The sequence below is a fragment of the Pan troglodytes genome, chromosome 6 (assembly GCF_028858775.2).
Source record: "Pan troglodytes isolate AG18354 chromosome 6, NHGRI_mPanTro3-v2.0_pri, whole genome shotgun sequence".
In the NCBI taxonomy this organism is placed as follows: domain Eukaryota; kingdom Metazoa; phylum Chordata; class Mammalia; order Primates; family Hominidae; genus Pan; species Pan troglodytes.
Genome location: NC_072404.2, coordinates 51,742,836 through 51,763,231, shown reverse-complemented (window position 1 = coordinate 51,763,231; position 20,396 = coordinate 51,742,836). Strand labels below are relative to the sequence as shown.

Here is a 20,396-nt window from a genome sequence, read left to right as displayed (position 1 = left end):
ACTTCACCCAAGGCTTCGTGCTGGAGGGGAATGGAGGAGCTCCTGATTTGCTATTACTACTCCAAACTGCAAAGGGCTCCTTCAAGTCACCTATCCACCTCCTAAGGCAAGCGTCCAATTTCAACAGCGTTCAGGAAACTCTCCTCCCGCGGAGGTCTCACCGCTTCCCACTCCACCCCCACAAACTCTTTGGAAAAGTGCCTTGAAAAATTTAATCCTCAATCCAATCCTGGACCACCAGCGTCCTCTATTGGTCACCGAAGGGAGGGGGTGCGCAGACAAAACTGAAGAAGCTCGAGTGCCAGAGAAGGCCGACAGGAGTTACAGCGACCTCAGCGCGCAATTGCGCCCCCGAACTTTACTGAAAAGTGTTTAGATTGCAGAGATAAGCTAGAATCCCAACGCATCGAGAATACAGTAATACGAAGTCGCCTTCAAAAAATGACAATGAAAATTGCCTATTAAAGGACTATTTGGTTAATTACGTTTCAGCAGTGCCCAGTTTATTGTCTTTATTATTCTTTTGTCGTGGGTGTAAACTCTATTTGAAAACATAATCAGGGAGAATACCCAAGACAAGAAGAACAGTTGTCATTTAAAATATTTGAAAAGCCCTGCCTTAAGGACGCATTCGCTTGCCGGTCCACTCTTAATTGGGGACTTGTGGTGTAGCAACACGTGTGAGTCTTCCTGCGTTGAGAAGCAAGCCTGGAAAGGGGCGAAGGCCCCGGGCGCATCTTCAGATGTGTATTTGTGGGCCCCCGGGGATATAAACAGCCCAGCGGGTGTAAATTAAACCCCGCAGTGCCTTGGCTCCCTGAGACCCAAATGTAAGTCAGAAATGTCCCAAGACTTCGCCTGCCAACGGAATTAAATTTTAGAAAGCTCCACGAGGTACACACGAATGCGGAGCGCTGTATGCCAGTTTCCCCGACACCGGCTCGCCGCAGGGAGACCTCACCCCGAGAGCGGAAGGGGGGAGGGCGGCGGGGTCAAGGAGATCGGGGGTGCTGAGTTGACCAGGAGTGACTGGGGTGACCGGGGGTGCTGAGGTGGCCTGGAGTGCCGGGGTGGCCCGGCACACCTTGGTTCTTGTAGACGACAAGGTGACCCGGGCTCCGGGCGTGCGCACGAGGAGCAGGTGCCCGGGCGAGTCTCGAGCTGCACGCCCCCGAGCTCGGCCCCGGCTGCTCAGGGCGAGGCACGCGCCCCCGCAGCCGTGCCTGCGCCGACCCGCCCCCCTCCCAACCCCCACTCCTGGGCGCGCCGTTCCGGGGCGTGTCCTGGGCCACCCCGGCTTCTATATAGCGGCCGGCGCGCCCGGGCCGCCCAGATGCGAGCACTGCGGCTGGGCGCTAAGGATCAGCCGCTTCCTGCCTGGATTCCACAGCTTCGCGCCGCGTACTGTCGCCCCATCCCTGCGCGCCCAGCCTGCCAAGCAGCGTGCCCCGGTTGCGGGCGTCATGCAGCGGGCGCGACCCACGCTCTGGGCCGCTGCGCTGACTCTGCTGGTGCTGCTCCGCGGGCCGCCGGTGGCGCGGGCTGGCGCGAGCTCGGCGGGCTTGGGTCCCGTGGTGCGCTGCGAGCCGTGCGACGCGCGTGCACTGGCCCAGTGCGCGCCTCCGCCCGCCGTGTGCGCCGAGCTGGTGCGCGAGCCGGGCTGCGGCTGCTGCCTGACGTGCGCACTGAGCGAGGGCCAGCCGTGCGGCATCTACACCGAGCGCTGTGGCTCCGGCCTTCGCTGCCAGCCGTCGCCCGACGAGGCGCGCCCGCTGCAGGCGCTGCTGGACGGCCGCGGGCTCTGCGTCAACGCTAGTGCCGTCAGCCGCCTGCGCGCCTACCTGCTGCCAGCGCCGCCAGCTCCAGGTGAGCCGCCCGCGCCAGGTGCGCTGCGTGCAGCACCCGGCGCACTGGCGCCGAAGGGCCTGGGAGTTGCTGGGTGCCGCTGCGGGAGACTCCGCTTTTCTTCTCACTGGAGATAGTATGTGGGGAAACTGAAGGCGCTCCGGGAAAGGTGAAGGCGGTCGCCGGAGGGACCCTCCCCAGCCGGCCCTCTACTTGCTCGATTCTCTAAGTGCAGAGTACTTGTAAACTGCAAAGCGCTTTCAGTGAAAATGGGTTAAAGGTTTCCGGAGCTGAGGGGAGCGGTACCGATGTTTAGCTGTTGGAAAGATCCTGGACACAGGAGATTCTCCTCGCCCCGCACGGGGGTGCACACGGACTGCAATCCCAGGGATGCTTGGGGATGGGGGATATAGGCGGATTTGGACCAAGGAAGGTGGGCAGGCACATTGTAGGAAATAGTACCTCTCTTTTAAAATACTGACTTTGCACAGCCTTTTGGTTTGCAAAGCAATGTCTAGTCGCGGTATGTCCAAAAACAAGTAAAGTGGATTCGGGTTTTGATATCTTCTGCGGTTGGAAAACCTGAAGCTGAAAAAGAAGTAACTTCTTAAGGTTACCCAGCGGCCGCAACAGAGTGTAGGTCTGAACTCTGCGTGCCACTTTCAGTACCATACCATTCTTACAACTCGGGCCACCCCTGCACCTGCGCCGACCTCAAACAAACTTCCAGGTGCGTGGTGGGTGCGGGCAATGTGGACTAAGTCAATTTCAATGACACGGAAGGGAATTGGAATCAGTCCTAGGGCTGTCTCCCTTCTTAACCTGAAATGGGGGGGAATGAGATGTTAAGGGGAGCCCCAGAAGAGGAAAAATGCAAACATTTGGCAGAGTTACCCTCTTGGCTTAGCCACTATCAGTATCAGGCAGGCAGAGACTCTGGTAAGGGCATCACATTGTTCCCTTAAAAAAAGGAGCGGGGGTTGTTTAAATGGATTTGGCAGCTGTTCTTTCAAGCATTCTTAGCCAGCCTCACCTAGTTATATGAGAAATAAAGTTCCTGCCTTGCACAGCTGAAGGCTGGGAGAATTCTCCCCGTCCTAATTCCCCCAACTCCCCAACGATCACGTTGGACAGATGTCACTGGGCAGGCCCCCATCTAGGGCTAGCAGGATGAACAGTCCCTTTATAATTTATGTAGCTGTAGAGTTCCACGCCCGGGTGAAGTTATTTTCTGGCTCGGCAAGGCTGGCTCTGTTCACCCCTGAGAAACGCTGGATTCATGGAAAGGCAAGATGCCTGAAACATACACTGGCTCTGGTCAGCTGTTAAAGCTGCTGGAGGCATTTGTCTCTCGGGGCAAATTTATGTCATTTGCCAAGTGTTGTACATTATTGTGCATTTTGGGGTATTCAAAAAGTGATCTTAGAAATACTGATACACATCGTCATTCTTAGGCTTTAGCAATCATCATGATTACCACCTTAGTAGCACTGTAATATAGGTTGATGTGAGTTATAAGATTATAAAAAGACCTAAGTGACTTCTAGAATCCATTTGACAAAAGTAAATTTTCGATAGTCAAAAGTCACAGTTATCTGTTGCTTAAATAGAACTGTTTTCTCTTCATGCCCTAGTCTGCAGCCCAGGCATTAAGAAGAAACCAAGGAAATTTAAGAAATTACTCAAGGTTCTTAGAAAAGAAGTATAAATACGTTTATTTACATGTTCTTAGAGTATTTACATTCTTAGTATCTCTTTTATCTCAGTATTTCCTTGAAAAAGAAAGCAAGCTAAGATTAAAAGAAATTGAAACCAAATCCTCGCAGGTAGGGACCTCCTCTGTGAGGCTCTGTGCTGGACCCTGGGAATGTGTGCTTCCCAAGGTATGAAACCCCTTGGGGAACTTTACAGCAGGACCTCAGTGAGCTGTTTGGCAGGTGAGGAAACTAAGACCCAGAGAGGAGAGGGACTTTCCTAAGGCCCTGGTGAGTGACCTGCCAGTAGCCACTTCCAGGGGAGAGCAGAGCATCTGCAGCCAAATCATTGCAGCCCCGGGTAGCTTTCTAGAATAGACTGTGGACCAGATGGGCCACCTGAGCTCCCTGCTAGGGTTACACATTATAGCCCTGTTTGTTGTAGTAGAGAAATTTCATGACTCTCAATTGTGGACTTAAGCCGAAGCCTCCAGACCTTGGCATGGTCCACAGGCCCTGGGAGCATGGGCTCTGAATGTAGCCTTTGATCCCCATAGCGGTCTTACAGCCCCTCCAAGTTCATTCTGAAGAAGGAATGGAGTGAGAATCCTGGCTGCAGATCCAGTCTTGAATTTAGTCATATACTTAAAATTCCAATTCAACTGTTAACATTCCAGCATCCATTTTAAGCATCAGACTTTCTTCATTTAGCGCTTTTTATTATAAAAGGGAGATCTGCTGGAGGGGGATTTCTCCTACCCCACCCCCACCCAGGGAAGGAAAAGCTCTTTGGCACTTAGAAGTCTGAGCCGTGAGTGGGACTTTGGCATTGTCTGCATCCATGTGCTGCTGTGCTCACCGGGGGTGAAAAGGACTCACTTAGGCAGGCACCAGCAAGATGCACGGGGTCTGTGTAGACCTTGAGTTTTAGAGATGTAACGGGGACCTAGAAAACAAGCCACCAACATGCTTGCATGATTCTGAGCCCCTGAGGCAAAACGCTTTGCAGGTAGTAATTCAGTTTTCCCATCTGAGCTGGACACCAAGCTCTTATAAGCGTGTTTACCTGGTAGCATTGAGGATGGTACTGGTCAACCTTGGAATTCCCATAAGGGCTTGTTACAACTCAGACTGCTGCCACCACTCCAGCGTTTCCAGAGTGGAGAATGTGCATTTCTTCCAAGTCCCCGGGCTGCCGCTGCTCCCGCGGGTGGGAGGACCACACTTGGAGTTGACTGCAAAATTTCTGAGCCGGCGCTGCAGCAGCCTCCCGTGGCTCAGGTCTGCCCCCTGCCGGTGGAAGATGAAGCATACTGCCTTCACCTACTGAGGGGCACTGAAGCGTTTGTCTGCCTTCTTTAGTTGCAGCTACTTAGGAAGAGCACCTGTCAGATTGACTTTCAAACAGATAACTTCTTGAGGTAGAGCAACCACCATGTAGTGAGTAGTATGATGGAATAATACTTCATCGAGGTATTTTTAAAAAAAAAACTCACTTGGATTGTCAACTAATATTGTCATTTACATGTGACCTGGTTGCAACGTTAAGATTTTTAAAAGACTGTGATAGATATTGATGACTCTCATGTGTTTGTCTCTCTTGGGCGTTTTAAGGAAATGCTAGTGAGTCGGGGGAAGACCGCAGCGCCGGCAGTGTGGAGAGCCCGTCCGTCTCCAGCACGCACCGGGTGCCTGATCCCAAGTTCCACCCCCTCCATTCAAAGATCATCATCATCAAGAAAGGGCATGCTAAAGACAGCCAGCGCTACAAAGTTGACTACGAGTCTCAGAGCACAGATACCCAGAACTTCTCCTCCGAGTCCAAGCGGGAGACAGAATATGTGAGAGCTTTTCCTCTTGTTAAAGGAGGAGGGCAAGACCTGCCAAGCCTGGGTACTCAGAGCCTCTTGAGGGCAATTCTTACTCAACAAACCCCAGCGTCTGGCTGATGGGTGGGCAACCCCTAGCCCCTCTGTGCCCTACCTCTCTCCTCTCCTTACATAAAGAATATTGACCCTTTTGGAGAATCTTATGAGGATCAAGCTGAAATAACACTCTTAAAAGCATATGGGATGTCATAAAGACCTCTGCAGATAATGAAAAATATTCTCATAAAGATAGTTTTATTTACTTCATCCTCTATGCTTGTTGACCTGCTATTGGTTCCATACCAGCTTCTGTGCCTTACTCTGGGAAGAGCAAAAGGGAGACAGGGAGTGATGGTTAGCTTATTCGGGGGACTTTCGTGCTACATCAGACATAAGGTATCTGAGGAGCAAATTACAGGTCCCACTTTTGGTAGTTGTGCGGCATCGTAAGATTTTTAAAGCACACGTTCTAGAGTAAAAACTGTGACTCTGTTGCTCTGGTCCTTCCTGATCCCCAGGGTCCCTGCCGTAGAGAAATGGAAGACACACTGAATCACCTGAAGTTCCTCAATGTGCTGAGTCCCAGGGGTGTACACATTCCCAACTGTGACAAGAAGGGATTTTATAAGAAAAAGCAGGTAAGTGAGGTCCTCAGTCTGTTTTCTTCCTCTTCTGTTGACACAGAGGAGAAACCCATCTCACCAGCCCCCAGGCTCTTCTGGCCATAGCTCTAACTCTGAGCCTGTGCAGCACCAGTGCCCAGGACTTGGTGCCAGTCTCAGGAGGTCAGACCAAGGGCTGCTTTGACTTGTTGCTCTGAGTGCTGCTATATTGGCCATAATCCTCAACCCTAGTGCCTTTCCACCACCCACTTCCCACTCCTGTCCTTTCAATGGTTCACCCACAGGGCAGACAAGATGCTGCCCAGTGGCACCCTTTATAAACTGCAAGTGGACATGTTGACACATTTGTTAATGCTGCGTCAGGGAGTGACATTTCAAACAACTATTATAGTCAGTTTCCAAGAAGTGTGACATGAGGTCATACCACAAAAAGCTTACCCTGAAATCCCACAATCGTCCCCTTTCCTACTGATGCCTTCCCGATAGTGAGCAGGTTGCAATATTAAGATTTTGAAAAGGCTGTTGCTAGATGTTAGTGACTCGTGTGTCTCTGTCTCCCTTGGGCTTTTCAAGGAAATGCTAGTGAGTGGGGGGAAGACTGCAGCATGGCCAGCTTGGAGAGCCCAGCCATCCCCAGCACATACCAGGTGTCTGTCTTGGCGTGGAGGGGATGGAACTTGAAATCAGACACTCGGTCCATGCTGGGGACGGCCAGGCTCTCCAAACTGGCCATGTTGTGGTCTTCCTCCGACTCACTGGCATTTCCCTAGAAAGTCCAAGTGAGAAGAAGGCATGAGAGTCATCAACATCAAACAACAGTCTTTTCAAAATCTTTATATTGCAACATAGTCCCATTCCTGGAAAAGGAATGGAGTGAGAATCCTGGCTACACATCAGCCCCAAATGTAGTCATATGCCTAAAATCCCAATTAACCTGAAAATGATCAAACAAATTTAAGATGTAGTAATATTAAGCTGTAATAAATATGCTTCTATAGACTTTGTGTTATGTGATGGCACTATTTCAATTGGCTTTCTAATTGGACAATTGATACTATGCTATCTACAGAATTGGCCTTTGGAGACCTAAGTGAGCCACAGTGGCCTCAGGGTGACCATATACTAGGATTCATAGTAGTGGCCACAGTCAGAAAGCCTAAGCTTTCCTCCATTGCCATTGCTCATTTATACCCACATTTTCTGTCAAAGTCATATTCATTCAACAAAGTCATACTGAGAAGGTGTCATGTGAGGCTGGATGTGGGCTCCAAAGTCATAGCTGTGACATTCGCAGGCAGCAGGGATGCTCTCAGTCCCACATTTGGCAGAGAAGTCAGCCAAGAGGTTCCACAAGGGCTGGTGTCCACCTTACACTCCTAGAAACACAAAACTGCCCCCACCCCCGCTTTCTTGGAGCAGGAAGTTACACCCACACGCATGCACAGGCGCACACTCAGCAGGCCTAGGCACGCGTGGCTCTTATGTTGCCTTAGCTGAAATTTCTGTTGTGCTTTCTCAGCATAGCAGAGTCACGCTGGCAAACCATCATGCGCCCTGGCCACCGACCTGACACCAGACCCAGGAGCATTCACTTCTCTGTCTTCTGTTTCTCTCCCACAGTGTCGCCCTTCCAAAGGCAGGAAGCGGGGCTTCTGCTGGTGTGTGGATAAGTATGGGCAGCCTCTCCCAGGCTACACCACCAAGGGGAAGGAGGACGTGCACTGCTACAGCATGCAGAGCAAGTAGACGCCTGCCGCAAGGGTGAGTACTCAGGAGGGGCAGCCTGGGGCTCCAGGGCCTCACTGTCCTTGGACCAGCCTCAGGGGCTGGGCGTGGCCACTGGCCCTTCCCCAGGCTTACAGACCCAGGAGCTGCAGCTCAGGGCCAGAAAGAGCAAAGCAAATAGGACAGAGCCCTCAGAAGGGTGCAGGGAGAGGGAGACCCCATCAACCCAACCAAACAAGTGTGGGGAAGGAGGCCGGCCAGTGCGCCTCAGGGACACTCTGCTTTATCTCAGATACCTCACAGCACCTAAGCTATCAGTCATCCACGCACTAAGTGAAGATTTTCAAAGTTAGGCTTTACCCGTGAGGTCTGGAGGTCCATTTATCTTCACAGAGAAACCGTTTTAATCCGCAAGAACCTGCTAAAGATACATGTTTCTAAATTAAAGATGTGAATGTGAGACAGCTGAAATAGCTCAGTTGGGAGAGCATCAGTTTGAAGATGCAGCTTTTTTTTTCTGTAAAATATATGATGAATATTCTGTTAGTCTGTGGCTAATATAATTTTAATAAAGTTAATTTAAATCTGATAGAAAAATGAAATTTTAAACGATAATTTTAGAGAATGCTATTATATCCAGTCTTCTTTTTTCTTTTAATAAATGAGGGAACTATTGGGGGAAAGGAATAAATACATTTTCTTTCATTTTATTAAGACAAATTTAGTAAGCAGAAGAAATTTGCATGTTTAGTTATAAGGGTTTCTTTTTTCCTTACAAGTTGGAAAAAATAATTCTAATTTAAGGGTAACTCTTTGACAATGAACACTGTGAGCAGCATCTGGTACTCGTTGCTTTGTTTGAAAACATGAGTTGAGACCCCAGCCCTGCACTTGCAGGCCTAGTGCCATTAGCCTGCAGGCTGTGCTGGATATCTCAGGGCAAGAGTCGAGCCCTTTTGATTTTGGGGGGATTATTTCAATATATTTCTTTTTCTTTTTGTTTTAGTTAATGTGGAGCTCAAATATGCCTTATTTTGCACAAAAGACTGCCAAGGACATGACCAGCAGCTGGCTACAGCCTCGATTTATATTTCTGTTTGTGGTGAACTGATTTTTTTTAAACCAAAGTTTAGAAAGAGGTTTTTGAAATGCCTATGGTTTCTTCGAATGGTAAACTTGAGCATCTTTTCACTTTCCAGTAGTCAGCAAAGAGCAGTTTGAATTTTCTTGTCGCTTCCTATCAAAATATTCAGAGACTCGAGCACAGCACCCAGACTTCATGCGCCCGTGGAATGCTCACCACATGTTGGTCGAAGCGGCCGACCACTGACTTTGTGACTTAGGCGGCTGTGTTGCCTATGTAGAGAACACGCTTCACCCCCACTCCCTGTACAGTGCGCACAGGCTTTATCGAGAATAGGAAAACCTTTAAACCCCGGTCATCCGGACATCCCAACGCATGCTCCTGGAGCTCACAGCCTTCTGTGGTGTCATTTTTGAAACAAGGGCCTGGGTCCCTCAACCAAGAAGAATGTTTATGTCTTCAAGTGACCTGTACTGCTTGGGGACTATTGGAGAAAATAAGGTGGAGTCCTACTTGTTTAAAAAATATGTATCTAAGAATGTTCTAGGGCACTCTGGGAACCTATAAAGGCAGGTATTTCGGGCCCTCCTCTTCGGGAATCTTCCTGAAGACATGGCCCAGTCGAAGGCCCAGGATGGCTTTTGCTGCGGCCCCGTGGGGTAGGAGGGACAGAGAGACAGGGAGAGTCAGCCTCCACATTCAGAGGCATCACAAGTAATGGCACAATTCTTCGGATGACTGCAGAAAATAGTGTTTTGTAGTTCAACAACTCAAGACGAAGCTTATTTCTGAGGATAAGCTCTTTAAAGGCAAAGCTTTATTTTCATCTCTCATCTTTTGTCCTCCTTAGCACAATGTAAAAAAGAATAGTAATATCAGAACAGGAAGGAGGAATGGCTTGCTGGGGAGCCCATCCAGGACACTGGGAGCACATAGAGATTCACCCATGTTTGTTGAACTTAGAGTCATTCTCATGCTTTTCTTTATAATTCACACATATATGCAGAGAAGATATGTTCTTGTTAACATTGTATACAACATAGCCCCAAATATAGTAAGATCTATACTAGATAATCCTAGATGAAATGTTAGAGATGCTATATGATACAACTGTGGCCATGACTGAGGAAAGGAGCTCACGCCCAGAGACTGGGCTGCTCTCCCGGAGGCCAAACCCAAGAAGGTCTGGCAAAGTCAGGCTCAGGGAGACTCTGCCCTGCTGCAGCCCTCGGTGTGGACACACGCTGCATAGAGCTCTCCTTGAAAACAGAGGGGTCTCAAGACATTCTGCCTACCTATTAGCTTTTCTTTATTTTTTTAATTTTTTGGGGGGAAAAGTATTTTTGAGAAGTTTGTCTTGCAATGTATTTATAAATAGTAAATAAAGTTTTTACCATTAAAAAAAAATCTTTCCCTTTGTTATTGACCATCTCTGGGCTTTGTATCACTAATTATTTTATTTTATTATATAATAGTTATTTTATTATAATAAAATTCCTGAAAGGGGAAAATATTTTAGCTGTAGTGGAAAACTTCATAACCACAAATGTTTCCCTGCTTTCCCTTTTAGCAAAAGAACCCAAGTCAGTTTCCATGGCTTTGTGGGAAGCCTATGGAGGCATTGGGTCATATCTGCAAGATGGTCCAATTCTAGGAGGTTGTGTTGTTGGGACAGTCTGTGGCCCAGGTTTGATCAGGTCAGCAATGTGCACCTATGTGACTGGTCCTTGCCTTTTTTGGGTTGTGTCCTGTATTGTCCCATCTAACACTAGCAGCCATCCAGAGACAAGCAGGGAAGGACCAGAACAGACACTCAGCAATTCAGTCTCGTGTCCTTTACCGCTTTGTCCCCTTCCCATCTCCAGTCAGAGAGTGGCCCTTCTCTGCTCCAAGCAGAAGGGGTTCTGGGATCTAAGCCCCCTCATCTGCAGCCTTGGAACAATTGTTACTTGTCAAAGCCACTTTAGACAAAACACTGAGCCTGTGGCTTCAGGGCATCCAAGGATAAACTGCAGTCGAAGAGTTACCTCCTGTCGAGTTACCTCCTGTCTAGCGCCATGTCTGATTTGTTGATGAAACATCTAAAATGATACCCTTATCACGTGTTGTATGTGATGAGCAGCAAGTCGGTTCTGTAAGTGTTCAGAGGACTGGTATTGTGGTGTGTGGTCTCAGGCTGATCACATGAGAAACCAGGACAAATGAGAAAGCAGGCCCCTTGGGGGTGCTGTGACTGCAAGGCTGTGAGGATGGAGGGAGACAGTGAGCAGAAGGAGCCCATTGCAGGGAGCAGGCACCAAGCGTCACGGAGAGTTGTGCGGCAGAATCCTGGAGCACCTGGGGAGCGAGGCCAAGTGTCTGGAAATCCAGGACCGGAACGTGGCAACCTCTTGGGAGCTGCTGAAGAGCTATGAGCTACAAAATAATGCTTGCCTTCTAAGCCCACTGGGTTTGTTTTCCTGGGAGCCACCAACTCATGTGCCCTTTCTTGTCCTCATTTCTTAACCTCTAACTTCTGCTGCTTCCCACACTTCATGATGATTAATTCTATGTGTCAACTTGACTGGGCCATGGGGTGCCCAGGTACAGCATCTGTGAGGGTGATACTGTGAGCGTAGTATCTGTGAAGGTGTTTCCAGGTAAGATTAGCATTTAAATCAGTGGACTCAGTAAAATAGATTGCCCTCCCCAATGTGGGCAGGCATCCACTGATCCATTAAGGTTCTGAATAGAACAAAAGGCAGAGGAAAGAAGGGTTTGTGCCTTTTTTCTGTCTGCCTGGGCAGAATTGCACCACCAGCTTTCCTGGTTCTCCAGCTTGCAGATTACAGGTGGTGAGACTTAGCCTCCATACTTAGCCAATTTTTTGTAATAAGTCTTTTTTGGTGGGTAATTAGAGATAAGTAGGTAGATAGACTAGATAGATGATAGAGTGATAGATAGATTAGATAGGTAGATTAGACAGAGATAGATACATAGATGATTGATAGATAGACAGACAGACAGACAGACAGACAGACAGACAGATAGATAGATATAACCTGTTCTGTTTCTCTGGGAAACCCTGACAATACCTATGATCAACTATTCCCTCTAAATGCTCTCCTGCCACTTCCAGTAAATACCTTAAAATTGCATACTCTCATTCTCCTCTGGACCCTCCAGTTCTTCTACCTCCCTGCCTTGGCCTCCCAGGTAGACTCCTGGGGCCTCTTCTGATCCTCTGCCATCTTCCTCAGGCAACTTCTGCTCCCTGGGGCTTTTGCTTCCACTAACCCCTAAGGTCACATGTACCCAAGCAACCTGCACGCAGACACACACAGAAATGAACAAGTAAGGGTGGTCTCCTCCATGGGAGTCAAGGTGATGCAGGTGCTACAACAACAGCTTCCTAAGATTAAGTTATCAAATCAACACACTTTAGGAAAAATAAAAATCACCATTGTTGATGAGGGTACCCTAATGGGATTCCAGGTTCTCTGCTGTGGCAGCCTGTCTAGAGGGATGTTTCTGATCTGATCAAACTCCTTGAACTAGTCATCCCACTGGAGAAACAAATCCCACAGGCATCATCAGAGATGTGCACAGACAGTTAAGTACAAGGGCATTTTACACTGAAATGCATTGGTACAAAGAAATATTATGCCACCACTAAAAATGTTTTTGAATAAGAGTTACAGCAAGAAAAATGTATGTGGTGGGCTAAAAGAAAAGCAGAATGCAATTATATTGTGTACACACACACATAAAACCAAAATAAAATACACCAAAATATTAACCCTGGCTATGTGAGTGTAGATAATGTCCTTGTTTTATTTCTATTTTGATACAATCTCAACAATTTCCACAGTGAACATGATTTGTTTCTTTTCATTCAGAAAAACTTGCTGCATGTTTTATGCCCCTGCCTCTACTTCATGAATGAGCAATGAGCCTACATTTCCATCAGCCCACTGGTCATCTCCAAGAAGTATAGAACCCTGACCTCCTGGTCCAGCCACCTTCCCAAACCTTGGAAATTGTCTTGGCTTCTCTCCTTGTCCCACATTCAGGCATAATTGTTTATCTACTTTTTATGTTCTAGAAGGGCCCATAGCAGTGAACAAGCCATATAAAATCACTGCCCTTGTAAATAAAGACAATAAACAAGATTAGTCAGTGGGATAGATAGGGTGGTCAATAGTGTTAAGTGCTATGGGGAAAAAATAAAGAGAAATGTGAAGTGTCAAGTATTGTTAATGCAGGGGTTTTTTTCATCTTCTCTCTCCCTCCTTTCCTTCCTTCCTTCCTTCCTTCCTTCCATTCTTTCCTTCCTTTCTTTCATTTTTAGAAAAGCTAGCCAAGGAAGGCCTCATTGAGAAGGTTACTCTTTTGTTTGTTTTTAATTGACAAAATGATTATTTGTACATATCTATGGGGTACAGTGTGCATGTATATAATGCATGTATACATTGTATAATAATCAAGTCAGGGTAATTAGTATATCCATCATCTCAAACATTTATCATTTCTTTGTGGTGAGAGCATTCAAAATCCTCTCTTAGAACTATTTTGATATATGCATTATTGAGGAGCTCTCATGACCTAATCACCCTTAAAGGCCTCACCTCTTACCATCACATTGGCCATTAAGTTTCAACACCCAAATTTTGGAGGGACACATTCAAGCCATAGCAGTATGAAATATCTAATAGTTGAAAAATAAAGCAGATGGAATTTTTAAAAAATGATAACAGCTAGGCCAAGCACAGTGGCACACATCTGTAATCTCAGAACTTTGGGAGGCCAAGGTTGGAAGATCACTTGAGCCTATGAGTTTGAGACAAGCTTGGGCAACATGGTGAGAACCTATCTCTACAAAAAATAAAAATAAAGAGTCAGGCATGATGGTGTGCACCTGTGGTCCCAGCTGCTTGGAAGTCTGATGTGGGAGGATTGTTTGAGCCCACCATGTTTGTGCCGCTGCACTCCTGCCTGAGTGACAAAGCAAAACCCTATCTCAAAAAAAAAAAAAAGAATGGCTACAGCTAAAGGACAATTTAGTAAAGGGGAAGAACAAGTGGAGGAACTCTCTTAGAAGGAAGCAGAAAGAATAATGACTGGGAAATACAAAAGATCAGTTGAGAGAAATGAAGGACAGAACCGTTTCTGCATCCGTTACAGATAACAGAAGTCTTAAGAAATACCTAAAGAAATCACAGAGATAATTTTCTCTAGGATTGAAAAAGGGGAAGACTTTATATTGAAAGACCTCATAGAATGTAAAAAGAGATAATTTCAAAAGCATTGCTTGGTAAATTATGGTGAAATCTTAAAATAGCAAAGTTTCAGCACAGAAAGAACATATCACAGATAAAGAAATGAGTATCCGTTGACACCACGTTTTTAAAGAGTGACTCTAGACACAGGAAGATGAGGGAAATAATTTAGAAGCTAGAGTTTTATACCCAGATAAACTGTCTTTAAAAGTGAGGGCATGGTCAACTACTTTAAACATTCTCACAAATCACCAAGTTATTTAAGTTCTACACCAAGTGCTTGAGAAACAGATCGTCCAATTCAACAAAAACTTTTTAAGAAGCTGTAAAAGGAAAGAATATACCTCAAGTTATTCTACAAAACCAGTATGTATAACCCCAAAGCCAAAATCAAGCAAAGACAAATACAGGCCTATTTTGCTCATTAATGAAAAACCCCAAGGAAATCATTAATAAAGCAAACTCCATAGTCCCTATTAAAAGCATTACACTGTTTCCAACTGCGGTTTACTCCAGGCATATAAAATAATTTAATATTAGAAAACATATAAATATATATATATCACAATATATTAAAGAGAGAAGTGATATTTAATGGAAACAGTAAAAGCAGTTTACAAAATTCAACCCAACAAAAACTGTTAATAAATTAAGAATGCAAGGGAATGCCCATTATCTGATGATGTGTATATATTGAAGAACAAAACCCAGCAAGCACCATTGTAAATGGAGAAACATTAGAAACAATCTCTTTAAAATAATAAATCAGACGAGGATATTGACTCTTACCATTTCCATTCAACACAGTATGAGAGAACAGTAACAGTTTGTACAGTAAGATAAAAAAGAGACTTGACAGTTGAAAAATACTGTCACTACTTGCAGATATTTACATGGAAATAACAGAATCTACAAATTATTATAAATAATAAAAGTATTTAGCAGTATGGCCAGGTATAAAAATATGCAAATGTGAATTTTATTTCTGTCTACCAGTGACAACCAACATAAAAAAAGACAATGTAAAATCATCTCAGAGAACATGAAATACCAGCTCCCTTTGCCCTGCCTCAGCCACTCTGAGGTGTGACCCTCCCTATCTTGATGAATTGAACTTCTGTGGAGTTCAGTGTGGCTTGGCCTGGATTGGCCTTCCCACCTTCTGGGTCCCATTTCCTCATAACCATATTGATTTTTCATGAGAACGCTGCCTAGTAAGTTGCTTCCCTGAGTCTTTCTCTTAGTATCTGCCTTCCGGGGATCTAATCTAAGAAATACATGTACACACATGTACAAGAATATTTTTGCAGCACTGTAGACAATTTTTTAAAACCTGAAGATAACCGAGTTCCCATCATCAGCAGCCTGGATCAATAAACTGTGGTGTATTTTCAAGAGAGACGACCCTGTAGAAGCCTAAATAAATAAACAGCAGGTGCATAAAACAATCAAGAGACTGGCAGCTTTACAGCATCAGTTTAAAAGCCAAGTCCCTAAAGATCATTTTCTGCATGGTACACTTTTTATGATGTTAAAAAAGTAACTGAAATCATCTAAAATAAAAATATATGTTTAAAAAATAGATATAGATAAAACATATGCAAAGAAAAGCAGTGAGTGATTAATTCCATATAGGTTGTCAGAATTCTGGTTAAGTTGGATGGGTAGTTGATGGATCTTTATTGCACTATTAAAAAATAGAACAAATAAACAAGAGAGGACCAGGCGTGGCTCAATAATGAGAGTGTGTTATAAACCAATTATAATCAGTGCTTGCAGTTGATTAGGAAGTGTTCAAAAGAGAATAGGAGAGAAGGTGGAGTCAGCAAGCACAGGTGATTCTTTCCAGAGATTGATTCTCCGTCCCTTGTGTACCCCAATCTGCTTCCTTCTACTTTGATCTTCAGCATTTGCAACATAAATAAGTTTCACCAACTTCTATCTGGCTTTCTAATCTCCTTTGATCTTCAGCATTTGCAACATAAATAAGTTTCACCAACTTCTATCTGGCTTTCTAATCTCCTTTATCTTCTCAAATCCCATGACAATCATTGCTCCCTGAGTCTTCTTTCTAAATCTCAACACTGACAGAGTTGCTCCTACTGAAAAATCTTTCTTTTTAACAAATTTATTGAGACAGAATTAACATATCATAAAATTCACCCATGTTATGGCTTTTAGTATAGCTTTAAATGTACAGCCATCACCATAGGCCAAGTGTGGAACATTTTCATCACTTCAACAAGAAACCCTGAACTCTTTAGCAGTCATCCTCCATCCTCCCTTCCCAGCCCTAAGCAACCATTAATCTACTTTCTGTCTCTATAGATTTCCCTATTCTGCACTTTCATGTAAATGGAATTATAATGTATAATTGCATGTGACTAGCTTCTTTCACTTAGCATGTTTCCAAGGTTCATCCATGTTGTAGCATTATCAGTACTTCATTCTTTTTGATGGTTGATTAATATTTCATTGTCTAGATATACCACAATTGACAAATGTGTATCCGTTTGTCCATTGATGGACATTTGATTTATTTCCACCTTTTGGCTATTGTGAATAATGCCTCTATGAACATTTATATATAAGTTTTTGAATAGACATACATTTTCATTTATCTTGGGCGTATACCTAGAAGTGGCATTCACCTAGGAGCAGAATTGTTGAGTCATATGGTAGCTCTATGTTTAAACATTTGGAAAACTTCCAGACTATTTTTCAAAGCAGTTGCACCATTTTGCAATCCCACCAGTATTCTAAGAGGGTTCTGATGTATCCAGATCCTCATAAACACTTACTGTTATCAGAATTTTTGGTTCTAGGTATCCTAGTGGATGTGAAGTGATAACTTTGATTTGTACTTCCTTCATGACTAATAATGCCAAAGACTTTTTCATGTGCTTATAGGCCATTTAATACATCTTTTTTGAAGAAAAGTCTGTTCAGTCCCTTTGCCTATTTTTAATTGGGCTATTTGTCTTGATATTGTTGAGTTGTAATTGTTTCTTATATATTTTAAATGCCAGTCCCTTATAAGATATATGATATGCAAATATTTTTGACCATTCAGTGGATGTCTTTCACTTTCCTAATGGTGTCACTTGAAGCACACAAGGCTTAAAGTTGAGGAAGTCCAATTTATCTATTATACTTTTGTTGCTCATGCTGATGGTATCATATCTAAGAATCTTTGCCGAGTTCAGAGTCTTGAAGACTTACCCCTATGTTTTCTTCTAAGAGTTTTTTAGTTTTAGGTCTTACATTTAGGTCTTTGGTAGATTTTTGAGTTAATTGTTGTTATGGTATATGGTAGGGGACCAACTTCACTCTTTTGCCTATGGATCATTTGTTGAAAAGATTATTGATTACTTTTGGTACCCTTGTTGAAAATCAGTTAATTATTAACGTATGGGCTTGTCAACGGACTCTCAACTTGTCTATTTTTGTGCCAACACCACATTATGTTCATTACCATTACTTTGTAGTAATTTTTGAAAACAGAAAGTATGAGTCCTCCTACTTTGTATTTTTCTTTTCAGGATTGCTTTGGCTTTTCTGCGTTCTTTGCATACATTATGAATTTTAAAGTCAGATTGTCAGAGAAGTCAGCTGAGATTCTGATAGAGACAACACTTAATTTGTAGATCATTTTGGGGTATGTTGCCATCTTGACAATGTTAAGTCTTCTAATCCATGAACATGAAATATTTTCCCATTTAGTTAGAGCCTCTTTAGTTTCTTTTGGCAGTGTTTTATAGCTTTCAGAATATAAATTTTACGCTTCTTTTTTCAATTTATTTTTAAATATTTTATTCTTTTTGATGTTATTATGAATAAAATTGGTTAATTTTATTTTTGAATTGTTTATTGCAAGCATATAGAAATATAATTGGTTTTTTAATCTTGATTTCATATCCTGCAATGTTGCTGTACTCATTTATTAGTTCTAATGGACTTTTAGTATATTCCTTAGGGATTTCTAAATAGCAGATGGTGTTATCTTCAAATAGAGTTTCTTTTACTTCTTCCTTTCCAATCTGAATGCCATTTATTTATTTTTCTTGAATATATTCTCCAGTACAGGTAGAAGTGGCAAGAGCAGATATCTTTGTCTTGTTCCTGATCTTAGGCAAAAAGCCTATAGTCTTTCATCAAGTATAATGTCAGCTGTGGGTTTTTCTAGATCTCTTTCATCAGCTTGAGGAAGTTCCCTTTTATTCCTAGTTTGCTGAATATTTTTATTATAAAAGGGTATTTTTGTTTGTCAATTATTTTCTGCATCTACTGAGACGATCATGTAATTTTTTTGTTTTTATCCTATGACATTGATTAATTTTATTAAATTTTAGACGCTGAAATAATTAATATTATTTTAATTAATTAATTTTCAGATGCTAAAATAACTTTGCACCCCTGGAATAAATCCCACTGATCATGGGATATATTCCCCACTGATCAAGATTCTTTTAATATGTTGCTGTATTCAATTTGATCACATTTTGTTGAGAATTTGTGTGTCCATACTCATAAGAGATATATGATCTATACTTTTGCTCTGATGTCTTTGTCTGGTTGCGGTATCTGGGTAATACTAGTCTCATAAAATGAGTTGAAAAGTTTTCACTTTTTATATGTTGACCTATCTCCAAGTTCACTAATTCTTTCTTCTGGAAGTTCAAATCTACCATGGACTCCTTTTAGAGAATTTTGTATTTCAGTTACTGTACTTTTCAACTCCAGCATTTCCATTTAGTTCTCTTTTTTTCATAATTTTTCTGCATTGATATTATCTATCTGATGCAACATCATACCCTTCTTTACTTCTTTAATCATGTTTTCCTTTAAGTCTGTGAACATATTTATAATAGATTTCATATTCTGAAATCTATTTTTGTTAAATCTGGCATCTGAAAAGTACTTTGTGCCATCCGGTGTTGTTGTTGTTGTTGTTTGTTTGTTTGTTTGGGACGGAGTTTTGCAATTATTGCCCAGGCTGGAGTGCAATGTCGCGATCTCGGCTCACTGCAACCTCCGCCTCTCGCGTTCAAGCGACTCTCCAGCCTCAGCCTCCCGAGTAGCTGGGATTACAGGCATGCGCCACCACGCCCGGCTAATTTTTTTTTATTTTTAGTAGAGATGGGGTTTCGCCATGTTGGTCAGGCTGGTCTCGAATTCCTGACCTCTTGATCCACCCGCCTCGGCCTCCCAAAGTGCTGGGATTACAGTTGTGAGCCACCACACCCGGCCTGCTTTTTTACTGGTGTGTAGGATCTACTTTACTATTTATTTGCATGCCTCATAATTTTTATTGGAAACTGAACATTTTAGATTGTATATTGTAACACTTCTGGGTCCTGGTCTCTCCCTCACCAGGGCTTGGTACTGCTACTTCTTGTTTGTTTTTTAGTGATTGGCTGAATTATTTTAGTGAAGACTATTCCTGCTCACCACCACCAGGGTTCAGCAGCTGATGTTCCTCCTAAGGCTGCTTTGCTATGGGTATGTCCACAGGCACCCTGGGATGACAGTGGTACAGGTAGGACTCTCTTCCTCTTCCCAGGCCATGCCCAGCTATTAAACTCCACTGGTTGCCAATGGCCTCCTGTATTGTTTTCAACAATTCCCTGGGCACAAATTCCAAACTGTAGTTCATTTGAAGGAATAGTTTCTGAAGCCAGAGTTTGATATTTGTTCTGATCCCAGAGTCTGATATTTGTTCTGTACCCAAGAGGACTCCTCCCAGCTGTCATCCCTCAGTTCTCTCCTGCAAACTAGCTGGGCTATAGTCCCGGCTGTATCTTCATTAGATCTATAAATCCCCTTCCAATTGCCTGTCATTACAATCTCCACTTTCTTGAGAGTGCCCATAGATTTAAACTTCTCCAGGTTCTCCTGCAAATGATGTTAGTTTTCATGAGAAGAGAAGGGAGCTACCTGTTTCATGTCCTGCATCTCCCTTCTGGCAAAAATCTCTGAGTCAGGGCTCTGGACTGGGGGTAGGGACAATGACAATCTTCTCTCTAAATGATTTCCCTGCTCTGAGAGCTAAGTACTTCCTGGAGGGAGGATCATGTCCTTTGGCTTGCCTCTTCTGGTGTGAAACCAGAGCCTGGGCAAAGGAAATAAGAGCCCTAGTGTTCTCAGCATGCCACATCCAAGGTAGGCTCCATTCCATGAACTGGGGCTGGGCAGAAGTGAGCCCCCTTCCACTTCCCCTCTTCTCTTCTCTCCCCTTCCCCTTCCTTAAACTCCCCACCTCCTTGCTCTTGACTGCACTTGTCTGGAGCTTACCTTAG

The 20,396-nt window shown here is 44.0% G+C and overlaps 1 protein-coding gene across 1 annotated transcript; it reads left to right on the top strand.

Annotated features, from left to right (window-relative positions):
- The first annotated feature begins 1,164 nt into the window (after nucleotides 1–1,164).
- On the top strand, nucleotides 1,165–10,246 carry IGFBP3 (insulin like growth factor binding protein 3). Its single transcript, XM_519084.9, has 5 exons — nucleotides 1,165–1,866; nucleotides 5,154–5,380; nucleotides 5,926–6,045; nucleotides 7,651–7,791; nucleotides 8,762–10,246. The coding sequence occupies exons 1-4, from the start codon at nucleotides 1,464–1,466 to the stop codon at nucleotides 7,774–7,776; spliced, it is 876 nt and encodes a 291-aa protein (XP_519084.3). The 5' UTR covers nucleotides 1,165–1,463; the 3' UTR covers nucleotides 7,777–7,791; nucleotides 8,762–10,246.
- Nucleotides 10,247–20,396: the final 10,150 nt, after the last annotated feature.